At 39.6% G+C, this 24,421-nt stretch overlaps 1 protein-coding gene across 1 annotated transcript in view; it reads right to left on the minus strand.

The window, feature by feature from the left end:
* Positions 1–1,777: 1,777 nt before the first annotated feature.
* hsf2 (heat shock transcription factor 2) overlaps positions 1,778–24,421 on the minus strand; it is a 32,061-nt gene continuing 9,417 nt past the window's right edge. Inside the window, exons 3-12 of the mRNA XM_038270522.1 lie at positions 23,213–23,340; positions 15,810–15,934; positions 15,284–15,359; positions 13,623–13,684; positions 11,358–11,433; positions 6,994–7,106; positions 6,286–6,534; positions 5,220–5,322; positions 2,330–2,399; positions 1,778–2,217 (exon numbers count right to left, since the gene is read on the minus strand). Of these exons, the coding sequence (XP_038126450.1) occupies positions 1,892–2,217; positions 2,330–2,399; positions 5,220–5,322; positions 6,286–6,534; positions 6,994–7,106; positions 11,358–11,433; positions 13,623–13,684; positions 15,284–15,359; positions 15,810–15,934; positions 23,213–23,340 (1,328 nt within the window). The 3' untranslated portion in view covers positions 1,778–1,891. The remainder of the gene's footprint in view (positions 2,218–2,329; positions 2,400–5,219; positions 5,323–6,285; positions 6,535–6,993; positions 7,107–11,357; positions 11,434–13,622; positions 13,685–15,283; positions 15,360–15,809; positions 15,935–23,212; positions 23,341–24,421) is intronic.

Here is a 24,421-nt window from a genome sequence, read left to right on the forward strand (position 1 = left end):
CTTTCCTAATAATTCTGCACACAGAGAAAGTGGTGGAGGGATACACTAAGTCTAAGAACATTGTTATAACAGGTAGGACCTGCTCATCATCTCTTGGGTTCCTCCTCATGCTGATCCTCTCTTCCATCACAGAGGAAATACTAACTGGCTGTCTGTGCGGTTGTTTTTCTATAATGTAACACATCAATGTTTTCTCTGTTATTAATTAGTCCTATTAAAGAAGTCTGTGTAATGCTGCTAAGGAAGGATAATGTCTGTGAGGTGAAACGGCAGCGCTCATAAAGATACATTTCTGGATATAAAGGACATCTTTACACGCTCTGAGAATCTCCCTATAAATATTTTATTCTCTGTGAATTAACGTCGCTCATTCTTTGGATTGGATCCTCGTCCAAAAGACATGCTACACATATATGTAAAAGTTTGAGCACCCCTATTAATCTTAATTATTTTTATTCCTATATATTTGGGTGTTTGCAACAGCTATTTCAGTGTGATATATCTAATACCTGATGGACTCAGTAATATATCAGCACTGAATTCAGGTTTATTGGACAAACAGAAAATGTTCAGAACACATTAAAACAAAACTTGACTGGTGCACAAATGTGGGCACCCTAATCATTTTATTGATTTGAATACCATTAACTACACTTCACTGACTTTGGTTTCTTCATTAAGATTTGAACTTCATAGCCAGGTGTATCCAGTCATGAGAAAATGTGTTAAAGGTGGCCGGTTGCAAGTTGTTCTCCTGTTTGAAAAAACCCACAGAGAGCCTCCAACCCACAGACAACCTGCAACCTTGAATATTACCATGGTAACAGAAACGGAGGTTGAGGAAACTCTTTGTGAAATGGAGAACTCTCATCAGTTTCCCTGATTTTGGGTTTTCAGTAAACTTAGTTTTCAGTAAACCTACTTTGTTAATCAGGCCTCTGAACCATGCAGGTCTTCACAGACACTAAAATCACAACTTATAACTCACTTACTTTGCATTTGATCCATAAAAATTCAGTCATTTAACTTCTTAATATTTTCCTTTATTTAATATTAACAAATAAATCACTTACAGGGTGAAATATTTCAGGTAAAATAATGTGAAATATTGTAATTTTACCACCCATAAACTCAATTTAATGGCTCTTCTTTACAGGGAGTTACCTAAAAAGGTGCTGTTAGAGAACCTATGGCTGAGTGAACAGCTGCACTGGAGCTCCAGCTGTGCTGCTGTTCTCTATCCAGCATGGAGAGGAATGGACCCAGACCGGCTCCAGCCTCTGGGGCAGTCATAGGTACAGCCCACCTCACGGCGTTTAACCCAACACTTTATTTCTTCAGTATAAATCTGTTATCTAGTTCTTGAAGGACGGCTGTGACCCTGATTCAAACATTCATGTGTATGCAAAGCGTTGTGATGTATGTCAGGCTGAGGGCTGTCTAGATTCAGCACAGCAGTTCTACCCTGGATATTTCCACTCCATGAAAGGAGCAGGAGCTACACTTAGATATATTCACAACGAGCCATACTGCAGTTAGAAAGATGAGTGGAAGAAAGAAGTATGGCAGGATAAGTGAGAGCGGCAGCCTGAACAGCTGCAGGACGGCAGACCTCCAGGACCTTCAGGATGTAGCGTTAAATTCCGCTCATTCAAAGACATTGGGCTGTTCTGTCTGTGGGGCGGCTGCAGCTGATCTGCTGCTTGAAATCAACACGACTCCATTTTCATCTTCCTCTACTTGATCAAAGCAAAGAAATGAGCATTCTAGGCAACACTTTGTATTCATTTAACATTTATTTTAAGGTCAACATTTTTCCTTGCAGTAAAAATCCTTTAGGAATGGCTGCATCTCTGAAACGTCCACAGAGGGTCAGGTTCTCTGTCCAAATCTAAACCCCACTCAGCTGCGTGGGGTTAGGCTCAGCAGGACTCAGTTCACACAGGTAGAAGAGCGTCTCTTCGCTGGCCTCCTCCTCGGTCAATGGCTCCAGGCGAATCAAGGAGCTGCGGGGGGGCACGTGGGGCTCTAAGCTGGCATCCAGCAGGCATATGGGCGGTTCGGCTGCCGCTGATGTTCCAGAACTGGAGGAAAGCTGTGGACGGGAGCAGCCGGTGTCTGCAGGGCTAGCAGTGCTAAGCTCCACCTCTGATGGAGGGACACAGCCATCCAGGAAGGCCAGCAGTGGAGAGGAGGTGTACTGGATCAGCTGTTTGTCTGGGGACAGACAGCACAGGTTAGGAAGCCTGACCTGCTCCACAATCTCTTTATCTGAAGGGGGAGTAGTCCCACGCTCGGACTTGGAAATTTCCATGTCCTTAAAGCTTACCAGTTCCATCGTCCTGTTCTGGCCTGGCTTTAGTTAGCCGGGTAATATTCTCTTTTCTTGACACGCTTTCCTAGAAAAACACAGAAATTATAAGGAAAACACAAGACAGCTGCTTTAATGATAAAGGCAAATAGGAGAATGGATTTGATTTTAATAGCAGGAACATAGCCATAGATAATATTGAAGAATATATTAACCTCCAATAACTACCAACAGATAATCAAAAACTTCCATTAACCATCAATAACTAACAATAATGAATAACTTGCATTAACTACCAATAACTAACAACAATCAATAACTTCCATTAACTACCAATAACTAACAATAATCAATAACTTCCATTAACTACCAATAACTAACAACAATCAATAACTTCCATTAACTACCAATAACTAACAACAATCAATAACTTCCATTAACTACCAATAACTAACAATAATCAATAACTTCCATTAACTACCAATAACTAACAACAATCAATAACTTCCATTAACTACCAATAACTAACAATAATCAATGACTTCTATTAACTACCAATAAGAAACAATAATGAATAACTTTTATTAACTACCAATAACTAACAACTATCAATAAATTCCATTAACTACCAATAACTAACAATAATGAATAACTTTCATTAACCATCAATAACTAACAATAATAACTTTCATTAACTACCAATAACTAACAATAATGAATAACTTTCATTAACCATCAATAACTAACAATAATGAATAACTTTCATTAACCATCAATAACTAACAATAATGAATAACTTCCATTAACCATCAATAACTAACAATAATGAATAACTTTCATTAACCATCAATAACTAACAATAATGAATAACTTTCATTAACCATCAATAACTAACAATAATGAATAACTTTCATTAACCATCAATAACTAACAATAATGAATAACTTTCATTAACCATCAATAACTAACAATAATGAATAACTTTCATTAACCATCAATAACTAATAATAATCAATAACTTCCATTAACTACCAATAACTAACAATAATCAATAACTTCCATTAACTACCAATAACTAACAACAATCAATAACTTCCATTAACTACCAATAACTAACAATAATCAATAACTTCCATTAACTACCAATAACTAACAACAATCAATAACTTCCATTAACTACCAATAACTAACAATAATCAATGACTTCTATTAACTACCAATAAGAAACAATAATGAATAACTTTTATTAACTACCAATAACTAACAACTATCAATAAATTCCATTAACTACCAATAACTAACAATAATGAATAACTTTCATTAACCATCAATAACTAACAATAATAACTTTCATTAACTACCAATAACTAACAATAATGAATAACTTTCATTAACCATCAATAACTAACAATAATGAATAACTTCCATTAACCATCAATAACTAACAATAATGAATAACTTTCATTAACCATCAATAACTAACAATAATGAATAACTTTCATTAACCATCAATAACTAACAATAATCAATAACTTCCATTAACTACCAATAACTAACAACAATCAATAACTTCCATTAACTACCAATAACTAACAATAATCAATAACTTCCATTAACTACCAATAACTAACAATAATGAATAACTTTCATTAACTACCAATAACTAACAATAATCAATAACTTCCATTAACTACCAATAACTAACAATAATCAATAACTTCCATTAACTACCAATAACTAACAACAATCAATAACTTCCATTAACTACCAATAACTAACAATAATCAATGACTTCTATTAACTACCAATAACTAACAATAATGAATAACTTTCATTAACCATCAATAACTAACAATAATGAATAACTTCCATTAACCATCAACAACTAACAATAATGAATAACTTCCATTAACTACCAATAACTAACAGTAATGAATAACTTCCATTAACCATCAACAACTAACAATAATCAATAACTTTCATTAACCATCAATAACTAACAATAATGAATAACTTCCATTAACCATCAATAACTAACAATAATGAATAACTTTCATTAACTACCAATAACTAACAACAGATAATCAATAACTTCCATTAACTACCAATAACTAACAATAATCAATAACTTCCATTAACTACCAATAACTAACAATAATGAATAACTTTCATTAACTACCAATAACTAACAACAATCAATAACTTCCATTAACTACCAATAACTAACAATAATCAATAACTTCCATTAACTACCAATAACTAACAATAATGAATAACTTTCATTAACTACCAATAACTAACAATAATCAATAACTTCCATTAAGTACCAATAACTAACAATAATCAATAACTTCCATTAACTACCAATAACTAACAACAATCAATAACTTCCATTAACTACCAATAACTAACAATAATCAATGACTTCTATTAACTACCAATAACTAACAATAATGAATAACTTTCATTAACCATCAATAACTAACAATAATGAATAACTTCCATTAACCATCAACAACTAACAATAATGAATAACTTCCATTAACTACCAATAACTAACAGTAATGAATAACTTCCATTAACCATCAACAACTAACAATAATCAATAACTTTCATTAACCATCAATAACTAACAATAATGAATAACTTCCATTAACCATCAATAACTAACAATAATGAATAACTTTCATTAACTACCAATAACTAACAACAGATAATCAATAACTTCCATTAACTACCAATAACTAACAATAATCAATAACTTGCATTAACTACCAATAACTAAGAACAGATGATCAATAACAACCACTATCAGTATTCTAACAGGCCATTGCCGACACTGTTCCATGTACGTTAGCTCCCTGTTCCAGGTGGCGCTGTGGGTGCAGTGAGGGCTGGGTGCCGGTACCTCTGCAGCTTCATAATCCAGACCGTGCTGCTTCTCAAACAGCATGGCCTGGAAGTCCTCCAGACTGCAATCTATGCTGTCCAGATAGTCCATGAGCTCCACCCTGGTGAGACACACAGAAATAGAGCTCCGTCAAGCATGTTCAGGCGTCCCATGAATGGGGATCTCTACTTAGAGGACAGCATTGGAGGAGAGAACCCTGGTGGCTCCTGCTTCTCCAGGAGCATCCATCCAGTATTATAAGCCCAAAGGTTTTCCTCACAGATATGAGAGGTTATCCTCGGTATAGCAGGTTTCCTCTGCTGTATAGGAGCTGAGGATTATGGGTAATTACCAACTTCTGGAAATGTTGGCTGTGTTCGAACGTCCGTCCTAATCACTAAATAGGGCACTATATGGTGATTACTCCATTTTAGATGAGTGTCTGAATGGATGACAGAGTAGTGGAGTGGAAATTTCCCACAATGCACCTTGAAAAGTAGTAATCATCAACAGTCACTAGACAAGCAGATATTTCCCAGAATGCTTTGTGAGCAGGCTCTTCTCCCAAATGGAGCTAACTTTTCAGCTTTGGATTTAAACCCAACCTTTTTGAGTTTTATTTTTCCTTTCATGTTAACATAATGGTATATAGTGCTTCATCTAAAAGAAATAAATAACTAAAATGCAGATAAACATGGTTTAATCATAGTTTTCCAGAGAGGAGGGATGGCCTAGTGCACAGGTGTAACACTTGTTCCTGAAAGGGCCGTGTGGCTGCAGGTTTCTTTCCAACCAAGCAATAGCTCACCAGACTCCAGTCATCTAATCAAGTTGTTTGTTGTTTGTTAATTATTTTTGACACTCTCAAATGAAAGTTTTTTTTTCAATTTTTGAACACCTTTTGTCCTTATTTATGGACTGCTGTTCTGAAGAACCTGCTCTGCATTTAAAAGGGTTGTTCCATTATTCTACGTATCTACTGATGCTCCCCTCCCCCAAACACCTCTATCACATCCAGCTTTCTGCTTCTTTGTCGATGAAGAGAGGTTCTGTTCAATAACTAACTGTTCAGGTTGACTCTTACTTGCCAAGCAGGCTGATGTTTTGTGAAATTGCTCCATTCTCATTCATCATGGAGTCCATCATCTTCACTGGATCCTCAGCCCTCAGAGCAGAGGGAGCATTCAGCTGAAGAGCACTGCTGCTTCTCTGCTTCACAGCTGCTGCTCCACCCTCTACCTGCTGGACGTCCTCCTTGCAGGTAGAGCTGACCTCCATCTGTGCTGGTAGATCTCCAGAGCTGTTCATTTCTACCTCCACTATTTCTATATCACTAAAAAAAGACACAAAACAAAGCTAACAGTAAGTTCACTGATTCCAGTGAAAAGTATTTAGACCTTTTAATTGTTTTTTAATCTGTTCTTTGCTGCCTTTTGCTAAAATCAATAAAGTTCATTTTATTTCTCATTAACATACACTCCACATCCCATCTTGACAGAAAAAAATCCCAGAAAAGTAGAAACTTTTGCAAATATATAAAAAATAAAAACAGGAATATCAAATGGTCATAACTAGTGTGGCACCGATAGCGATACCAGTACAGGGCGGGGCCCCGATTCAGCACTAAAATGGTGGTATCGGTATCGGCCAGTACCAACAAATAGGGCAGCAATACCATTTTGAGAGCCTTTGTTACCCTGTGATGGACTGTCAACAATACCCCCCCCCCCTCTTAAAGTCTCCTCCTGCAACTACGAACAGCTCCAAAGCAGAGCGTGTTAGAGCAGCTCACCTGTCCTGAGAAGATTCCATCTCTGAGCTCGCGTCTTCATCGTTTTTAGTCAGGTCGTAGACAGTCACATCATCATCAGAGCGCTTCACCTGGTGCAGACTGCTGACAGACGTCTAAACGGAGCAAAGAAACAGGACAATGGAACCAGAAGCAACTTTTCTACACCATAGAAGAAGATCTCATGGCGGCTCCTAATAGAGCTGACGCCAATGTTCTGTATGCACCTCAGAAAAACCTCAGAACCAAACAGAACCGAACCGTTGCTGAAGCTTTGGGGCTCGAGCTGAAACTATTAATTAGATTAATCAGGATTAATCGATAATTAAAATAATCTTCAATTAATTCAGTAATGGATTAGTTAGTTGGAGTATAGAGACGCTAAGCCTGCCTTTAGCTGTCAGAGGGACCCATCTTGAGAATCAACTACACAACGATTGTTAAAAAAATAAGTAAACAATTTGCATTTAGGATAAAAATAAAAAAACCGGTGTTCAGGTGCGGCAGACCGGGGTTCGAATCCAGCCTGTGGTCCTTTGCTGCACGTCTCTCCTTCCCTGTCAGCCTGCTGTCGAAAAAACAAACCACTAGTGCCGCTAAAAAAAACAAAACAAAAAAAAGATAAAAAAACTTTTCCGTCTGTCAATAAGCTCTATCCAGAACAAGTTTTAGTTTCATATGGTTAAATTTTGTACAAAATCTTCTTTAAGGAATCTTTGGCTATCCAATTATTAATTAAGTGAAAAAATAATAAACAGATTGATCAAATAGAAAAATAATGGTTAATTTCAGAGGAGAGGAGAGACGAACACAGTCACATTATCACGCCACTAGCAGGACCATCCCCAGTCGTCATAATAACAAGCTGTTAAACCTTAACGGCCATTAGTGTCGTCATTCTTCAGGTTCTCTGTTAACTGCGTAACCCAGTCCACTCAACACGGCAGAAAACCCCCCTGGCAAGAAACAATATGAAAACGCACAGCAATTAAGCTGCTCGTTATGGGGCCAAAATGGTAGCTTTAATATTTGCAAATGTGTGTGGAGAGTTGTGTGTCTGTATCTCGATTTGTGTGTGTGCAGTGGGATTTGAAAATGTGTAAATAAATCTGTAAATGTGTGAGGAGATTTGTGTGTCTGTACAACAATCTGCAAATGTGTAAAACTACTTGTGTGTAATCCGTTTTGCAAATGTGTAAAAAATCCACAAATCTGTATTCAGATCTGCAAATGTGTACTGAGACTTGCAAATGTGTAGATCAATCTGTAAGCACACACAGAGACACTTGTGTCTGAAGTATTTTCGCTTCAAGACCCAGAAATACAGACAAATCATTGGTTACAAGTCAAGCGGTTTTTCGGTTGGCTCTCTTTACACATGTGATTTTTGCTACTCTTCTGCCGCATTAGATGCACAAATGCGTAGAAGGATTTGTATGTGTATTTTCGCGATTTGTAACCCCTTGCGCAGGCTCGCAGGCTCACATGCTGCCCTGACCGCAGGCTCACAGACAGCCTCTCTCTGCTGCGACAGTTCAGCACAACTTGCTTCACATACAGCCACATACCACCAGTTGGTGGTATTGTACAGTACGTGACGTTACTGGGGTCCTAGGGGTTGTACCTGCTAAGTTGAGAGCAATGGAATCCCGTCAGCTTTCTGTAAGTATATTTCTTTAATTTTTTCTATAGTTTGCATTAGTAAAACTGTTTCTTCTTCTTCTGCTTCTGTTTTATGGCGGCTGGCAAGCAACTTTATGATGTGCATTACCACCATCTACTTCAGTGGAGTGTGGATCGGGATGCTATGTATTTTCCCACTGAAAAATAAAAATAAATATTAACAATATTTACATAAATAAACTTATATCCTTTCTACCAATTTCGTTTTTTCAAGATTGTTTATCAAATTACAAAAATAATCATAAGTAGATTTTTTTTCCCCAAAATATCTTGTATATTTAACTGTAATTTATTTTCTTGTAACCCTTCTCTCCATAGAATATTTATAACAAAACAACAAAACATGCTCCACCGTCTCCCCTTGATAACAAAAACCACAACCTCCTGTTCCCATTCTAAATAAGTTTCCATTTAACCCCGTGTTTCCGAAACTTAATCTAGATATAACCTCTTTTTTATTCCTTTCCGTTCTCCTCATTTCACCAATTTTCCTTTGAATACTATAAAGCCAACTTCCAGTTCTATGCTCTTCCCACAGCTTCTGCCATCTTTCCGTAACCTTTTGTTTAATAATAGATTAAATATTTTCCTTACTGAATGGTATCAATATATCATCCTTGTCACGTCAACTCCCGCAGCGGAGGAAAAAAAAAAAGGTAGAGGCTGTCTGTGAGCCTGTGGTCAGGGCAGCATGTGAGCCTGCGCAAGGGGTTACAAATCGCGAAAATACACATACAAATCCTTCTACGCATTTGTGCATCTCATGCGGCAGAAGAGTAGCAAAAATCACGTGTGTAAAGAGAGCCAACCGAAAAACCGCTTGACTTGTAACCAATGATTTGTCTGTATTTCTGGGTCTTGAAGCGAAAATACTTCAGACACAAGTGTCTCTGTGTGTGCTTACAGATTGATCTACACATTTGCAAGTCTCAGTACACATTTGCAGATCTGAATACAGATTTGTGGATTTTTTACACATTTGCAAATCTCAGTACACATTTGCAGATCTGAATACAGATTTGTGGATTTTTTACACATTTGCAAGTCTCAGTACACATTTGCAGATCTGAATACAGATTTGTGGATTTTTTACACATTTGCAAATCTCAGTACACATTTGCAGATCTGAATACAGATTTGTGGATTTTTTACACATTTGCAAATCTCAGTACACATTTGCAGATCTGAATACAGATTTGTGGATTTTTTACACATTTGCAAATCTCAGTACACATTTGCAGATCTGAATACAGATTTGTGGATTTTTTACACATTTGCAAATCTCAGTACACATTTGCAGATCTGAATACAGATTTGTGGATTTTTTACACATTTGCAAATCTCAGTACACATTTGCAGATCTGAATACAGATTTGTGGATTTTTTTACACATTTGCAAAACGGATTACACACAAGTAGTTTTACACATTTGCAGATTTTTGTACAGACACACAAATCTCCTCACACATTTACAGATTTATTTACACATTTTCAAATCCCACTGCACACACACAAATCGAGATACAGACACACAACTCTCCACACACATTTGCAAATATTAAAGCTACCATTTTGGCCCCATAGCTCGTAACCAAAGAAAACAAACTCAGCAAAGGCGAAAACGCCACCAGCGATGTACAAAATAAAGCGCACAGCTGTGGCAAGGAGCCAACTAAACTCAGCACATGCAGAAAACGCCACCGGCTTCAGCTGTCAGGTAAATAAAAAAAGCAGACTCATCAATGCTGATGATATCTGTGGGTAGAATAGACTGATCCTTGCAGCTTGATCCAGGAAGCGGAAAGACAAATAGAAACACGTCCATAGAACCGCTTACCACAAAAGTGGCACGAGAAAATGATAAGGACTGAACTCCCTGTGTCACATGATTATATAGGCTTATGTTGATCTTGACCTGTGATAGCGTGACAGTGATCATCCCTCCACTCATTAAAGTCTGTGGCCTGAGGAGGACGCATCAGTAAGAGCTGCAGATCAGCCCCAGTGTCATCACCAGTCACTAATTCTCCTTAGACTCATTTCTACTTTGCGGTCCTGTAGGAAAATTATGCAAACTCATTCAGTGACTGAGAATTAATATTAAAATAGGGCTGAAAAAAATCTATCGGACTGATTATTCAATTAACTCATTCAGTAAATAATTAATTTGTTAAATGGAGAATAAAGACTTTAAAAACCTTAGACCTGCAATTATAACAAAATTCTAAAAAATATATATATATCAAAAAATGTATATATATATATATATATAAATATATATATATATATAAATATATATATATATATAATAATAATAGATATTTTGCATAGAAAGTAAAACCACTTAATAGATTAGAAAGGTGATTGTTAGTTGCAGCCCTAGATTCAATAACAACCTGTAATGTGATATCTCAGGTATTGTCCCGTGTTGCTCCTTTAAACCCTTAAGAGCGGCAGTCTAAGGAATAAATCATCTTTAAAGTATGGAATCAGTAGAATAAACTACTGGAGATATTATTGGATGTTTGCTCCCATTTTGACTCCAGTCCTGCTCCCTGCACGGTAAGCTTATAGAGCTCTGCTCCAGCTAAGAAGGTTCTGGTGTGAAGAGCAAGAGGTGACGTCCTTACAGCGGTCAGACGCTCCTGTACGTCTCCAATGCTCATGAGCAGAAACAAACTGACCTGTTCAACGCGCACCGGATCATCATAAATCTCATGGATGTATTTGGCCTTCTTCTCACTGTCCATCAGAATTGATCTGAAAAAAATACATTTGGACATAAGTGCAAATAGAAGGTTTTCTTCACGGTGGTTGACCCTGTAATGGTTTATACATGAGGAAAATAAGATATTTAGCAAGTTCTCCCACTGAAATGGTCATCCTAGGTGCTATCCACTGTGAGAGATATAATCTAAAAAGCAACACAGGAATCACAATTATTTTTTTTTATAACTAAGTATTTGAACACCCGTCTAGAATTCTGACCCTTATTCATTATCCTAAATTAGATGCACCTGTTAGAGGCTGTTAGCTGCATAAAGGCAACTAACATGGCCAACACCAAAGAGCTGCCCAAAGACAATAGAGGCTACTTTTTACACGTCCAGAAGGCTGGAAAGGGCTATGGGGAAATAACCAAGCAGCTGGGTGAAAAAAAGATCACTGTTGGAGCAATCGTTAGAAAATGGAAGAAGCTAAAAATTACTGTCTATCTCCTCAGAGTGGAGCTCCATGCAATATCTCACCTGCTGGGGTCTCAATGATGCTAAAAAAAAGGCGAGAAATCAGCCCAGAACTACATGGGAGGGGCTGGTCAATGATCTGAAAAGATCTGGGATCACAATTTCTATGGTTACTGTTGGCAATACACTAAGATGTCATGGTTTTGAAATCAATTGTGTGGCATGGAGCACAATGTCTCAGCACATGTCAAGGCCCGTGTTAAGTTTGCCATTGACCATTTGGATGATCCAGAGGAGTCATGGTAGAAAGTCATGTGGTCAGATGAGACCAAAATAGAACTTTTTGGTCATAATTCCAATAACCTTGTTTGGAGGAGGAAGAACGATGAGAACCATCCCAAGAACACCATCCCTACTGTGAAGCCTGGGGGCGGGAACATCATGGTTTGGGGGTGTTTTCCGCACATGGGACAGGGCAACTGCACTGTATTAAGGAGAGGATGACTTGGTCCATGTATTGCCAGATTTTGGGGAACAAGCTCCTTCCTTCAGTTAGAGCATTAAAGAGGGGTGGAGGCTGGGTCTTCCAGCATCACAATGACCTGAAGCACACAGCCAGGATAACCAAGGAGCGGCTCTGGAAGAAGCAGATCGAGGTTCTGGCGTGGCCTAGCCAGTCTCCAGACCTAAACCCAATAAAGAATCTTTGGAGGGAGCTCATACTCCATGTTTGTCAGCGACGGCCCACAAACCTGACTGATATAAAGGAATATCTGTGTGGAGGCCAAAATCCCTCCAGCAGTGGCCGCAAACCTGGTGAAAAACTACAGGAAACATTTGACGTCTGAAACTGCAAACAAAGGCTACTATACCAAATATGGCCTCTTCACAGTACGGAATCAGCTCTACTTAAAGTTCACAACAACATTCTGCTGTCTTTGGATACAAAGAAACCAGCGCTGCTGATGATGCTGGATCCAACTGCGGCATTCAACACCATGGACGACGCAGAGCTCCTCCTGCAGAGGTTCAGGTCCTACCTGAGTGACCGGAGCTTTGTTGTGATGGTCAATGACTATTCCTCCTCCTCTGCCCCACTATCAGCTGGGGTGCCACAGGGTTCCATCCTTGGCCAGGACCCGTTTTCACTTTACATGCTGTCACTTGGGTCCATCATTGCCAAACACAATTTATCATTCCTATTTTATGCAAATGATGTCCAGGTATATTTACCACTGCTCCCTAATACTGCCCCATGCCACGCACTCTTTCTATAGCCGCCTTTTGGACCTGGGACTTCAACACCAAACAATAAATAAATGCTGTTGTCTAAGCCAGCCTTTTCCAGCTGCGCCTTTTGACTGAAATGAAACCCTTTCTCTCACGGCAAGACCTGGAGAAGGCGATTCACGCATTTATTAGTTCTCGGTTGGACTACTGCAACACTCTCTAATCTGGCCTCTCACAGTCGTCAACGGTTAGAGTTAGCACAGAATGCAGCAGTTGGTTTGCTCTCTGGCTCATCCAGGCAAAGCCACATCACTCCCATCCTCTCCTCCCTGCACTTGCTCCTGGTCCGTTTTCCAGTTTGTTTTAAAGTTTTAACGCTTCTTTTTAAAGCCCTTCATGATCTCGCTCCTCTATATGTAACTCGCCCCAGGTAATAGTTAGGGTAAAGGTCTGGGTTAGGCCATATAATGCAAGTCAATGAATTGTCCCCATAAGTCATGAAAACACCACTGCTGGTGTGTGTGAGGTGCTTACCTTTTCCGTTTCAGGTTCAGAATACGGTTGCTCTGTGCTAGTGTAATGAGGAAATGTATCAGCTGCCAAAAACCAAAACAGAGAAGAAAATAAGTTGATTATTGCTCAGCAGCAGCATCTGCAACATCTAGTTCTACACACTCTGATCTGACAGGTGGTGTTTAAGGCTTGCTTGCCAGATTATGAGGAGATTTGGGAATAACCCGTAGTGGTCTGGTGTGATGTTCTCATCCTTTTTTAGAATATTTCAGTAGAAGAACTGAAGGCTTGTCAGCATCAACCTGTGTGGAATGAATCCATCTAATGAAATAAATGAATATTCTGTGAACACTGTGGATCTACCTTTTTTATACCTCATCCTAAATACTTAGGTTATCATGAGTTCTTGGTTGTCCATCTGTGCTGCTAAAGGCTTAGACTGCTGGAGGACATAGAGATCCTCATTTCATCATTCTGCTTCATTCTATCTCTATTCTCCCACTCTGCAGAATCTGTTAGTTCAATCTCTAACGTTCTGCTCTCTCTGCTTTTTCTCATAGTAGCTTCATCTGGTCTGTTCCTGTTTGGCTGTGACTCCATCCTGGAGAGAAATATCAGCTGAGCTGCTGCCATCAACACCTTTGTTTATAGATGTTGGAGATTGGCCTGTTTTTCAGTGTAGTCCTGTTTCTCTGACTGTGACTAACTGGATGTGCTCTCTTCATCCTCTGACATGGGAGCTGGCTCGGAGCTCGTCTGCCTGGCTGTGTGTTTCCTGGACGGGGCCGCCTTTTACAGTTGCCTTTTGTATCTATGCTTCTTTTTCTACGTCTGCTTCTGTCTCCTTGAACCCCAGTCGGCCTCAGCAGATGGCTGCTCGAACTGAGCCTGGTTCTACTGGAGGTTTCTTCTTGTCCAAAGGGAGTTTTTCCTCTCCACTGTCGCTACAAGCATGCTTAGTGCGAGGGATTGCTGAGTCGATGCAATCAACTGGTTTTCCTTAGATAGAAAACTGAATGAATCTGACTGGATGATCTGGTGAACTGGAGTGCCTTGGGATGACATGTGTTGTGAATTGGCGCCATAGAAATAAACTGAATTGAAATTAAGGTGAAATAAATCTACTAAGATCAGCTGGAGGTGTGTGAGCAGTCAGCTGATGGTTTCCCCAACCGGAGCACACCAGGACCCTGCAGTAGACTAGCTAACACTGAGGCTTAAGCTAAAACTGTTTGGATGTTAAAGACTTCCTCTGTGCCAAATCCAGATGCCTTATTTTTCAGACGATATGTCCCATGGTTTCCTCTGAACCTCACTGAGAACTACATGGGGAAAGATCTAAGGAAAATATAATTTCCAGTATTAAACATATCAAAGGAAAAATGCAAGTGAAAAAACCAGTGTGGGTAAACTGGGAACATCAGCGTGAAATGACCAGATGTTCTCCAGTTGTTTATAGGAAGAGAACAAAGCTGAACTGCAGCAGCCTTCATTCATCTACATGTCTGTTAAGAATAACTTTTAGAAACCCCCCAGTTATCTCAGAGGGTCCTATCTCAGCAATGCACCAACAGACAAACCTTTCCTGACCTCCTCAGCTAAGAGATGCTGGAACCCAGAGATGCAGAGCAGAGACATATAACCATGTTGAAGGGATCCATCCATGATGATAAACTTCTCACCTTTTTAATGAGCTGTTGTTGGTGAGAATGTTTCTGTCTCAGATCTGAGATTTCCCTCCACAGAGCCTCGTTCTCCCTAAACAGAAAGGTATGCAGATCATGACAGTATCCAGTACGCAGCACTGACTCCCTTTGGTTGGAAAAGGAAGGAATTGATACAGATGTTCTAAAACCGGTAGCCATGTTTAGGAGAACCTTATGACTAGATGTAGAGCTTAAAGGGATCAATAATGATGGTTAAACAACCAGAGCTCTAGATCATCACCAATGAGAATCTAACCTTAAGAAATATTCCTTAAGAAATTTTCTTTTAGCTTGGATTTTAATTTTCAGGTAAGATTTTTTCATACAATTCTTATCATTACATTTCCGAAATCTTTTCTCAAATGTAACTGCAACCTTGTTTCCTAAAGCCAGTGCAGCCCAAAGAGGGCAGTGATGTGTCATCCTTGCGCTGGCTGGACCAGTTGCTAGGCAGAAATACAAGCTGTAATGGTTTATTTCAGGTTCTTCTGCGCCTCCTTACCTCTTGAGTGTGCCCAGTCTGACGTTGATGTTCTCCTGTTTGCTGTGAACACTCTGGACACCCGCTAAGATCTTGGTCAGGTCCTCCTGTCTGATCTTATGGTCCTCAGGACGGCCGTTAGAAACCTGGAACACATCACATCCCTCACAGTGAAAATGGGAGGTGGATTTTATGTTGGAGACTATTGAAGTAAAACATCAATAGGAGTTTTAAAGTCAGGTCGTACATGTTTGAGTCTGACACTGTATCCATGTACAGTCTGACGTCTAAAGGTGTTTTCCTCTTCTTTGTTTTAATCCTGCTAATTATAAACTTTGCAAGAAAAAGAATCACGTTGATAAGAAATAAGGTTTCTGATGGGAAAAACAGCTGTTCACCCATCTGTGGGGCGTTTAAGGCTTTTCCTCTGTCTTTTACCCAATAAAGTAGCAGCTCCTGTGAGCATTAGCCTGATATAATATGCCTCAACATACATGGAGACCTTAGACAGCCTGGTGCAGAGTGCATGGCTGCAGCCTGGAGACATCCTGTGGCATAGCACTGGTCTCATGAAGCTTGTCTGGTGAACTTTAGCAGCAGAACTTCTATTTTACCTTCTGTCTCTGTGCCACACAAGTTAAAACTATTTCCTGTCCTCCTGAGCTCCTATTATAGGTCCACTATTCTGCTTTTTAAAATCTTTCATTGATTGTTTTTGTCCAGTCTGTCCTTCCTGCTATATTCGCTCTGTGTGACTCCAAACTGATTAACAGATTTGATTTAGTATTTTCCCCAAAGTGTTTTACTTTGTGTTATGCCATTTGCCATGATCATACTTTTTGGACAGTGGGAACCAGTGTCCATATTTCATCCTGATAGGATGACCAGAGAAGAAAACGCAGCTTTGGTGAATAACAGCTGGGGGACTTCAGCAGCCCCCCTTTTTCAGCCAAAGCAGTCACATGGAAGTCACAGAGGTGTGAAAACCTACCCCCCTCTGTGAGGGCAGAACAAAACCACAGAGCACACAGGATTCTTCCTCTTCTCTCTTCACTTTTTCTCCCTCGTCTGATCCAGCCTGCTTCTGCTCCTGCGCTCAAAGCTGGGGCCCACTGTGGCCCACAGTGGAGATGCAGGCCCCAGGGAAACCAGATCCCCAGAACCATCAAGGATGAGTCAGAACTCTTCAGAACCTAACTGCTGCAAACAGAACTTTTGCAACACATTTCTCTTGAGTTTCAGAACTTACAGAGCCAAACTGGATGAAGACCATGCCCTGGGTTTGAGACTGAGGGGACCCCTGCTGTGAGACTGAGACAAAGAACCCCTGACTGCAGAGCTGCAAAACTGGATGAAACTCAAGCTTTCCAAACGGACATGGAAAAAGGTTTGCAGGTCTGGCATGATTAGGGACAGAACAAGCAATGTGTCTTTTGATGATGCTAATCATATCGTGTGTTTACTGCCGAGTAAAGACAATGCTAATTGATGCTAAAGAATGGACTGCATGCTACGCTATGCTACAAGAATATGTGTTGAGCTGTTGCTAAAGCTTAGACAAGCTTTATTCACTAAGGATTTAAACACTGATAGAACATTAGTGTTCATGCGTTCCTCAAATGCTCATTACATTTCCATTACCAAGTCTGACCAAGAGTCATTTAGTGGTAGCCTGATGTCTATTCGCTGCTAGCTATTTCAAAGAGGGTAAAGAATCATTTAACTAAAGGTTTTTGGTTCTTGATTAAGCAAATCCTTTAATAAAACATTATTTGGCCAAATAATGTTTTATTCACCTCATGGATTTGCATTGTCAATTGGTCTGAAAACATTCCAATTTCTTTAAAATTAGTGAAAAGCTAATTTGATCACATTCCAAATTATTCCAGATAAACTTTGGTTTCAAACACAGAATCCATCTTAAACTGTAATATGTTTTTCAACCGTTTTCCCCTTCCTCTTTGTAAATAGTAGTTAGTTTAGTTTAGTTGAGTTTTACTAGTCTTAGTTGAGAGTGTTAAACTGAAATACGTTTGACTTGGAGCTGAATGATTTTTGTTAATAAAATCTTATATTTTGAACAGAAGTGGTGGTGAATTTATTCCATGTATGTGCAGAAATAACTGTTTGACCATGATTAGTGCTCGAATCACTCTTTCATCTATTGTTCTAACACACAGTTAGTAGGACTGTGTGTCATAAACAGTATATAACAGCTGAAATAATATCTGATTAAATAAGATATTTTACCACCCCTACAGGGGAGGGAAATAAACATCTTAAAGTATCAGAAACATAAATTCCCAGCGGGCTGGGAATAGAATTTAAGTATAGAATCACAACATAAATATGGCGTCCCTGGGTGGGCCCATTAATTGTAACATTTATTTAGCGTCCCATGCGACTGGGATCATTGAATGTAACATTTAATTGGTGTCTCATTTTGGTGGTCATCGAATATAACAGTCATTCTGCACATATATGAGAATAAACTTAGAGGCATGATTGAAAACCGTGTGAAAGCATTAACATCAGCTCTCACCACTCAATAATGAAATCTTAAACTCACAACTTAAGAATGCAATACTAAATGTCTTAGCTTATATGAGAAGAAAATATAACCTTTGACATTCTTGGAGCATCAAAATATAGAAAATTTAACTAAATCTAATAACTCCAAAATATCTCTTCAGCTAGTGATAACCAACCTTACTTCAAAGCAAAACTCAGATGATTCAAATCAATCTGATCACTTTGGTCCAACTAAAACTAAAAGATTTAACTCCCAAGTTAGTCTTATCGTTCGACCAAAATTTATGCACATCTATACCTAGATGCTGCCATTTGTGGTTTCTATAACCACATCCTAAAAATGAAAACTCCCAAGTTATGCTATTTCAAAGTCACTTCCAGTCCAAAATAGGTTAGATGCCTCGAAATTTAACCTTAATCCCTCTGTCTATTAGTCTAATAAGACTCCTAAACACTTATTTTATATTGTGTAGAACAAGATTTGTTGCCAGATTTAACGTAAGTTAATCTGTGGTCCTACCCAACCGAAAGGGGGTGGATTCAAATTAAACTGCTTATAAATCCTCAGAGACAGGTAAAGCATGCGCTAAAATAGCTAATAAATCCTAAAACAAGGTATAGCATTTTTAACACTGAAAGAAAAGTGTTTCTTTGATATCACAGAAAAGGGTGAAGCATAAGCAAAATTGCTTGTAAGTCCTTAAAAGGTAAGCTTTGCGCCAAACTGCTTATAAATCCTCAGAGACAGGTAAAGCATGCGCTAAAATAGCTGGTAAATCCTAAATATGGTGTAGCATTTCTAACACTGAAAGAAAAGTGTTTCTTTGATATCACAGGTTTAAAGATAATCCGTGACCCGTTTCTACACACATAAAAATAAGTCCTTACAATATGTATATGTAAATATACAAGTATAGTGGGTACTGACTGGATTGTGTTCTTTTGAAATTTCTTCATAATTTGTGTTTTTGTGCCATCAGCTGAAAATGGATCAAAGCATCCTCAATTCTGGGCACATAATTGACTCCATAGGCATAGAGAAACAGAAACAAATTGTTGCAAAGCTTATCCACTTATCTTCAGAAAAGCAGGATAACCTAAACAATTTTAACCTCAGCCTATGTGAAGAAAAGATTCAAGAATTAATTAACTTAATTCAAAACCCAAATGGAAACTTTCTGATAACAGATGTACTCTGTGAGCTCACGCTACTTTATCAGCTTAAATACCAAATAAAAGCTAAACAGTACTCTGAGTTAGAAGCCAAATATCAGATGATCTGCCACAGAGTAAGTGCTGCAAACATTTTATTGTCAGGAGCTGACAAGATCAAAGACCCATGTGGCCAGACTGACCATGCCTCAGAACAAACAGTGACCCCCCTCTTGGAGGAGCTGTGCAATAAACAAAGCAAGCAGACTTTGAGTCAGCAGGAGGTCACCCCAGTCAAAAGGAGAACAGTTCCTGAAGCAGATACAAAGTCTCTAAACTCTGAGTTAACACTAAATAGATCTGAAGATGTTCAAAGTCAAAGTAGTGTCGCAGACAGAGAGAAACAAGTAGATCACTTGATAAACTCAAGCAGTTTAAAATTTTGCAAAGGACAGCCATGCAAACCAATCTCTGTCTCACTCTCCGCTGACCGAGCATCAAGTGCCAAAGTTCACACCTTGAAAAACTCTGAGGAGAACCAGTCTCCCTTGTGTCATCAAAGGTTAGCTCAAAACCCCCCACCACTTAATGAGCACAACCAGCTTCCTGACGGGCCAGGTCCACCGAGTGACCATAGAATTCAACAAATTGAATCCTTGGCCAAAGACATTGATATTTTTGACCCAGAAAATCAACACTCCAACATAGCTGATTATCTGCAAGAAGTTGAGCACTGTCTAAAAGACTTGCCATTTCCTTCTTCTCGTGAGAAATTGAAGTTGATTTGGAAAACAACAGCTAGAAGCGTCCATGTTTTCATAAAATCTCTTCCTTCAAAAATCAGAGAAAGTTATTCAGCTCTTTGTCAAACCTTAAGAGAAGAATATTCTGGTTACAGAGATCCGGCATTAGCAACGCTTGAGGCATCTTTAGTTCTCCAAGGAGAACATGAAACACCCAGAGAATATTACTTTCGCTTGAGACAGGTTTATTTTGAGGGCTGCAGTTCTCCAGATATTGACGAAGAAGATCACACCTTTAAACCATTGTTCATCCAAAATCTACATGAAAGTGTACGATATGACGTAGCAATGCATTGCAGGATAGAGAACCTTTCTATGCAGGAAACTCGCAGATATGCTCAGCTTGTTTGGGAAATACGTCTCAAATCAGATAGATTTCAAAGCAAGCTTAGAGTCTTTAACCTTCAAACAAAGAACAGGACCAGAAACAGACACAGATTCAGTTCCCCAGTGGTTCACCAAGATGAAGGTCATAAGCCTTCACATCACAATGCAAAACCAAAGGTTTACACTGGTAAAGGGGGACATCAACAAGTTACAGAAACAACCACAAAAGAAAACTTAGAACAGATCTGCAAAACAGTTCTTACAGAGCTACTGGCTTCTCTGACCAATCACAAGGTACCACAATTCCAAGCTAATGGTAAAACTTATCATATCCAAGAGTATGATAGTTGTTGATAATTTCTAACATACTTTAACCTGTTTTATCCTTTCTTTCTTTTGTTTCACAACTTGAGAAATGATGAAGGTTGAACAACAGCATCATGAAGGTGTTAGGAAATTTTGTTTGGAATGTATATATTTGTGTATCAGGGTCAGACTTTCCTGCCAGACCTGCTTCAACCAAACGCAAAACCTCTGGAGAAAATGAACTGTTTTATGATAAGATAGGGTCAGCTTCTGCCAGACCTGCAACAAATCCTCCAGGGACAAACACTGGAGAAGATATGAACCCTAAATGAACTTTCTTCCTGCCAACAGGAACCTGACTCATCACCGCTCCAGATATCATGGCTTTATGGACTTATTTGTTGATCTGAAAACAAAGAACTGCATCTTTTATTTCCAGATCAAAAAGGGGGAATGTTATGCCATTTGCCATGATCATACTTTTTGGACAGTGGGAACCAGTGTCCATATTTCATCCTGATAGGATGACCAGAGAAGAAAACGCAGCTTTGGTGAATAACAGCTGGGGGACTTCAGCAGCCCCCCTTTTTCAGCCAAAGCAGTCACATGGAAGTCACAGAGGTGTGAAAACCTACCCCCCTCTGTGAGGGCAGAACAAAACCACAGAGCACACAGGATTCTTCCTCTTCTCTCTTCACTTTTTCTCCCTCGTCTGATCCAGCCTGCTTCTGCTCCTGCGCTCAAAGCTGGGGCCCACTGTGGCCCACAGTGGAGATGCAGGCCCCAGGGAAACCAGATCCCCAGAACCATCAAGGATGAGTCAGAACTCTTCAGAACCTAACTGCTGCAAACAGAACTTTTGCAACACATTTCTCTTGAGTTTCAGAACTTACAGAGCCAAACTGGATGAAGACCATGCCCTGGGTTTGAGACTGAGGGGACCCCTGCTGTGAGACTGAGACAAAGAACCCCTGACTGCAGAGCTGCAAAACTGGATGAAACTCAAGCTTTCCAAACGGACATGGAAAAAGGTTTGCAGGTCTGGCATGATTAGGGACAGAACAAGCAATGTGTCTTTTGATGATGCTAATCATATCGTGTGTTTACTGCCGAGTAAAGACAATGCTAATTGATGCTAAAGAATGGACTGCATGCTACGCTATGCTACAAGAATATGTGTTGAGCTGTTGCTAAAGCTTAGACAAGCTTTATTCACTAAGGATTTAAACACTGATAGAACATTAGTGTTCATGCGTTCCTCAAATGCTCATTACATTTCCATTACCAAGTCTGACCAAGAGTCATTTAGTGGTAGCCTGATGTCTATTCACTGCTAGCTATTTCAAAGAGGGTAAAGAATCATTTAACTAAAGGTTTTTGGTTCTTGATTAAGCAAATCCTTTAATAAAACATTATTTGGCCAAATAATGTTTTATTCACCTCATGGATTTGCATTGTCAATTGGTCTGAAAACATTCCAATTTCTTTAAAATTAGTGAAAAGCTAATTTGATCACATTCCAAATTATTCCAGATAAACTTTGGTTTCAAACACAGAATCCATCTTAAACTGTAATATGTTTTTCAACCGTTTTCCCCTTCCTCTTTGTACATAGTAGTTAGTTTAGTTTAGTTGAGTTTTACTAGTCTTAGTTGAGAGTGTTAAACTGAAATACGTTTGACTTGGAGCTGAATGATTTTTGTTAATAAAATCTTATATTTTGAACAGAAGTGGTGGTGAATTTATTCCATGTATGTGCAGAAATAACTGTTTGACCATGATTAGTGCTCGAATCACTATTTCATCTATTGTTCTAACACACAGTTAGTAGGACTGTGTGTCATAAACAGTATATAACAGCTGAAATAATATCTGATTAAATAAGATATTTTACCACCCCTACAGGGGAGGGCAATAAACATCTTAAAGTATCAGAAACATAAATTCCCAGCGGGCTGGGAATAGAATTTAAGTATAGAATCACAACACTTTGTAACGGCGTCTCTCTTCCTGTCAGACCCAGGGAATTGCTGCTGAATGGCTGCATAGTCTGACTACAATCGACCTGGACTCTATCTCAGTCAGAGCTAACCAAGCCTCCTGGAGGAAACCCTGTCAGGTGTGATCATCCCCATCAGCTCTCAGTGAGCGCTAAACGCCACCACCTCGTCCCACACCATTTTCTGTGGGATCGGACACTAAATTGGTAATTCCTCCTCATACCCACAATAAACACAGGAATGAAAGGGAGAACATTATAACTCCATACAGAGACAGGCTGGTATCTTATCCAGACAGACTCACCTTTCTCTTAATATTTTCCAGCAAATCGTCCTGCCCATGCTTGAAGTATGGGTGCTGAAACTCTACGGGTCCATCTCTTTCCTGCTTTACCAGGCCTGTGTCGATGTGCAGAACTTTCCGGAATCCATCTGCATAGAATGGACCAGAGCATAAATCAAAGCAGTGTCGTACTGTGGTGCAGGGGCTTGGCAAGGATTAAATGAAATCAATCAATCAATCCATCCATCCATCAATCCATCCATCCATCCATCCATCCATCCTCCTCTTATCCGGGGTCGGGTCGTGTGGGTAGCAGGTTCAGTAGGGAGGCCCAGACCTCCCTCTCCACAGCCACTTAGTCCAGCTCCTCCAGGAGAATACCAAGGTGTTTCCAGGCCAGCAGAGAAACATAGTCCCTCCAGCGTGTCCTGGGCCTCCCCACGGTGGGATGTACCTGGAAGACCTCAGCAGGGAGTCGTCCAGGAGGCATCCTAACCAGATGCTGGAGCCACCTCAACTGGCTTTTCTCGATATGGAGGAGCAGCGGCTCTACTCTCCCTGGATGACTGAGCTCCTCATCCTATCTCTAAGGGAGAGTCCAGACACACTAGGGAGAAAACTAAATTCAGCCGCTTGGATCAGGGATCTCGTTGTTTTGGTCATGACCCAAAGCTCATGACCATAGATGAGGGTAGGAACGTAGATCGACATGTAAATGGAGAGCTTTGCTTTTTGGCTCAGCTCTCTGTTCACCACAATAGACCGTTACAGCTCACGCTTCGCCGCGCAATCCGCCTATCGATCTCCTGCTCCATCTTCCTCTCATTCGTGAACAAGACCCTAAGATACTTAAACTCCTCCACTAGGGGCAGCACATCCTCCCAAACCCGGAGAAGGCACTCTAAACTGTTCCGGCTCAAGATGATCTCGGATTTGGAGGCCCTGATCCTCATCCTGGCCGCTTCACAGTCGGCTGTGAACCGCTCCAGTGAGAGCTGCAGATCACGTCCTAATGAAGCCAACAGAACCACATCATCTGCAAATAACCGAGATGCAATGCTAAGGCCACCAAAATGATCCCCTCAACACTTTTGGCTGCGTCTAGTAATTCTGTCCAGTATGATGACAGTACTCTTGCAGTCCATTAGGAAAAATGCCATTCTTTTAACTGACTGCCAGTAGGAGTTCTAGTAGCATCAGCATTCTGGGAGTCCTAGTGTTAAAAGGCTT

The sequence above is a fragment of the Cyprinodon tularosa genome, unplaced genomic scaffold, assembly GCF_016077235.1.
Source record: "Cyprinodon tularosa strain WSP-4 unplaced genomic scaffold, ASM1607723v1 ctg764, whole genome shotgun sequence".
NCBI classification, from domain to species: domain Eukaryota; kingdom Metazoa; phylum Chordata; class Actinopteri; order Cyprinodontiformes; family Cyprinodontidae; genus Cyprinodon; species Cyprinodon tularosa.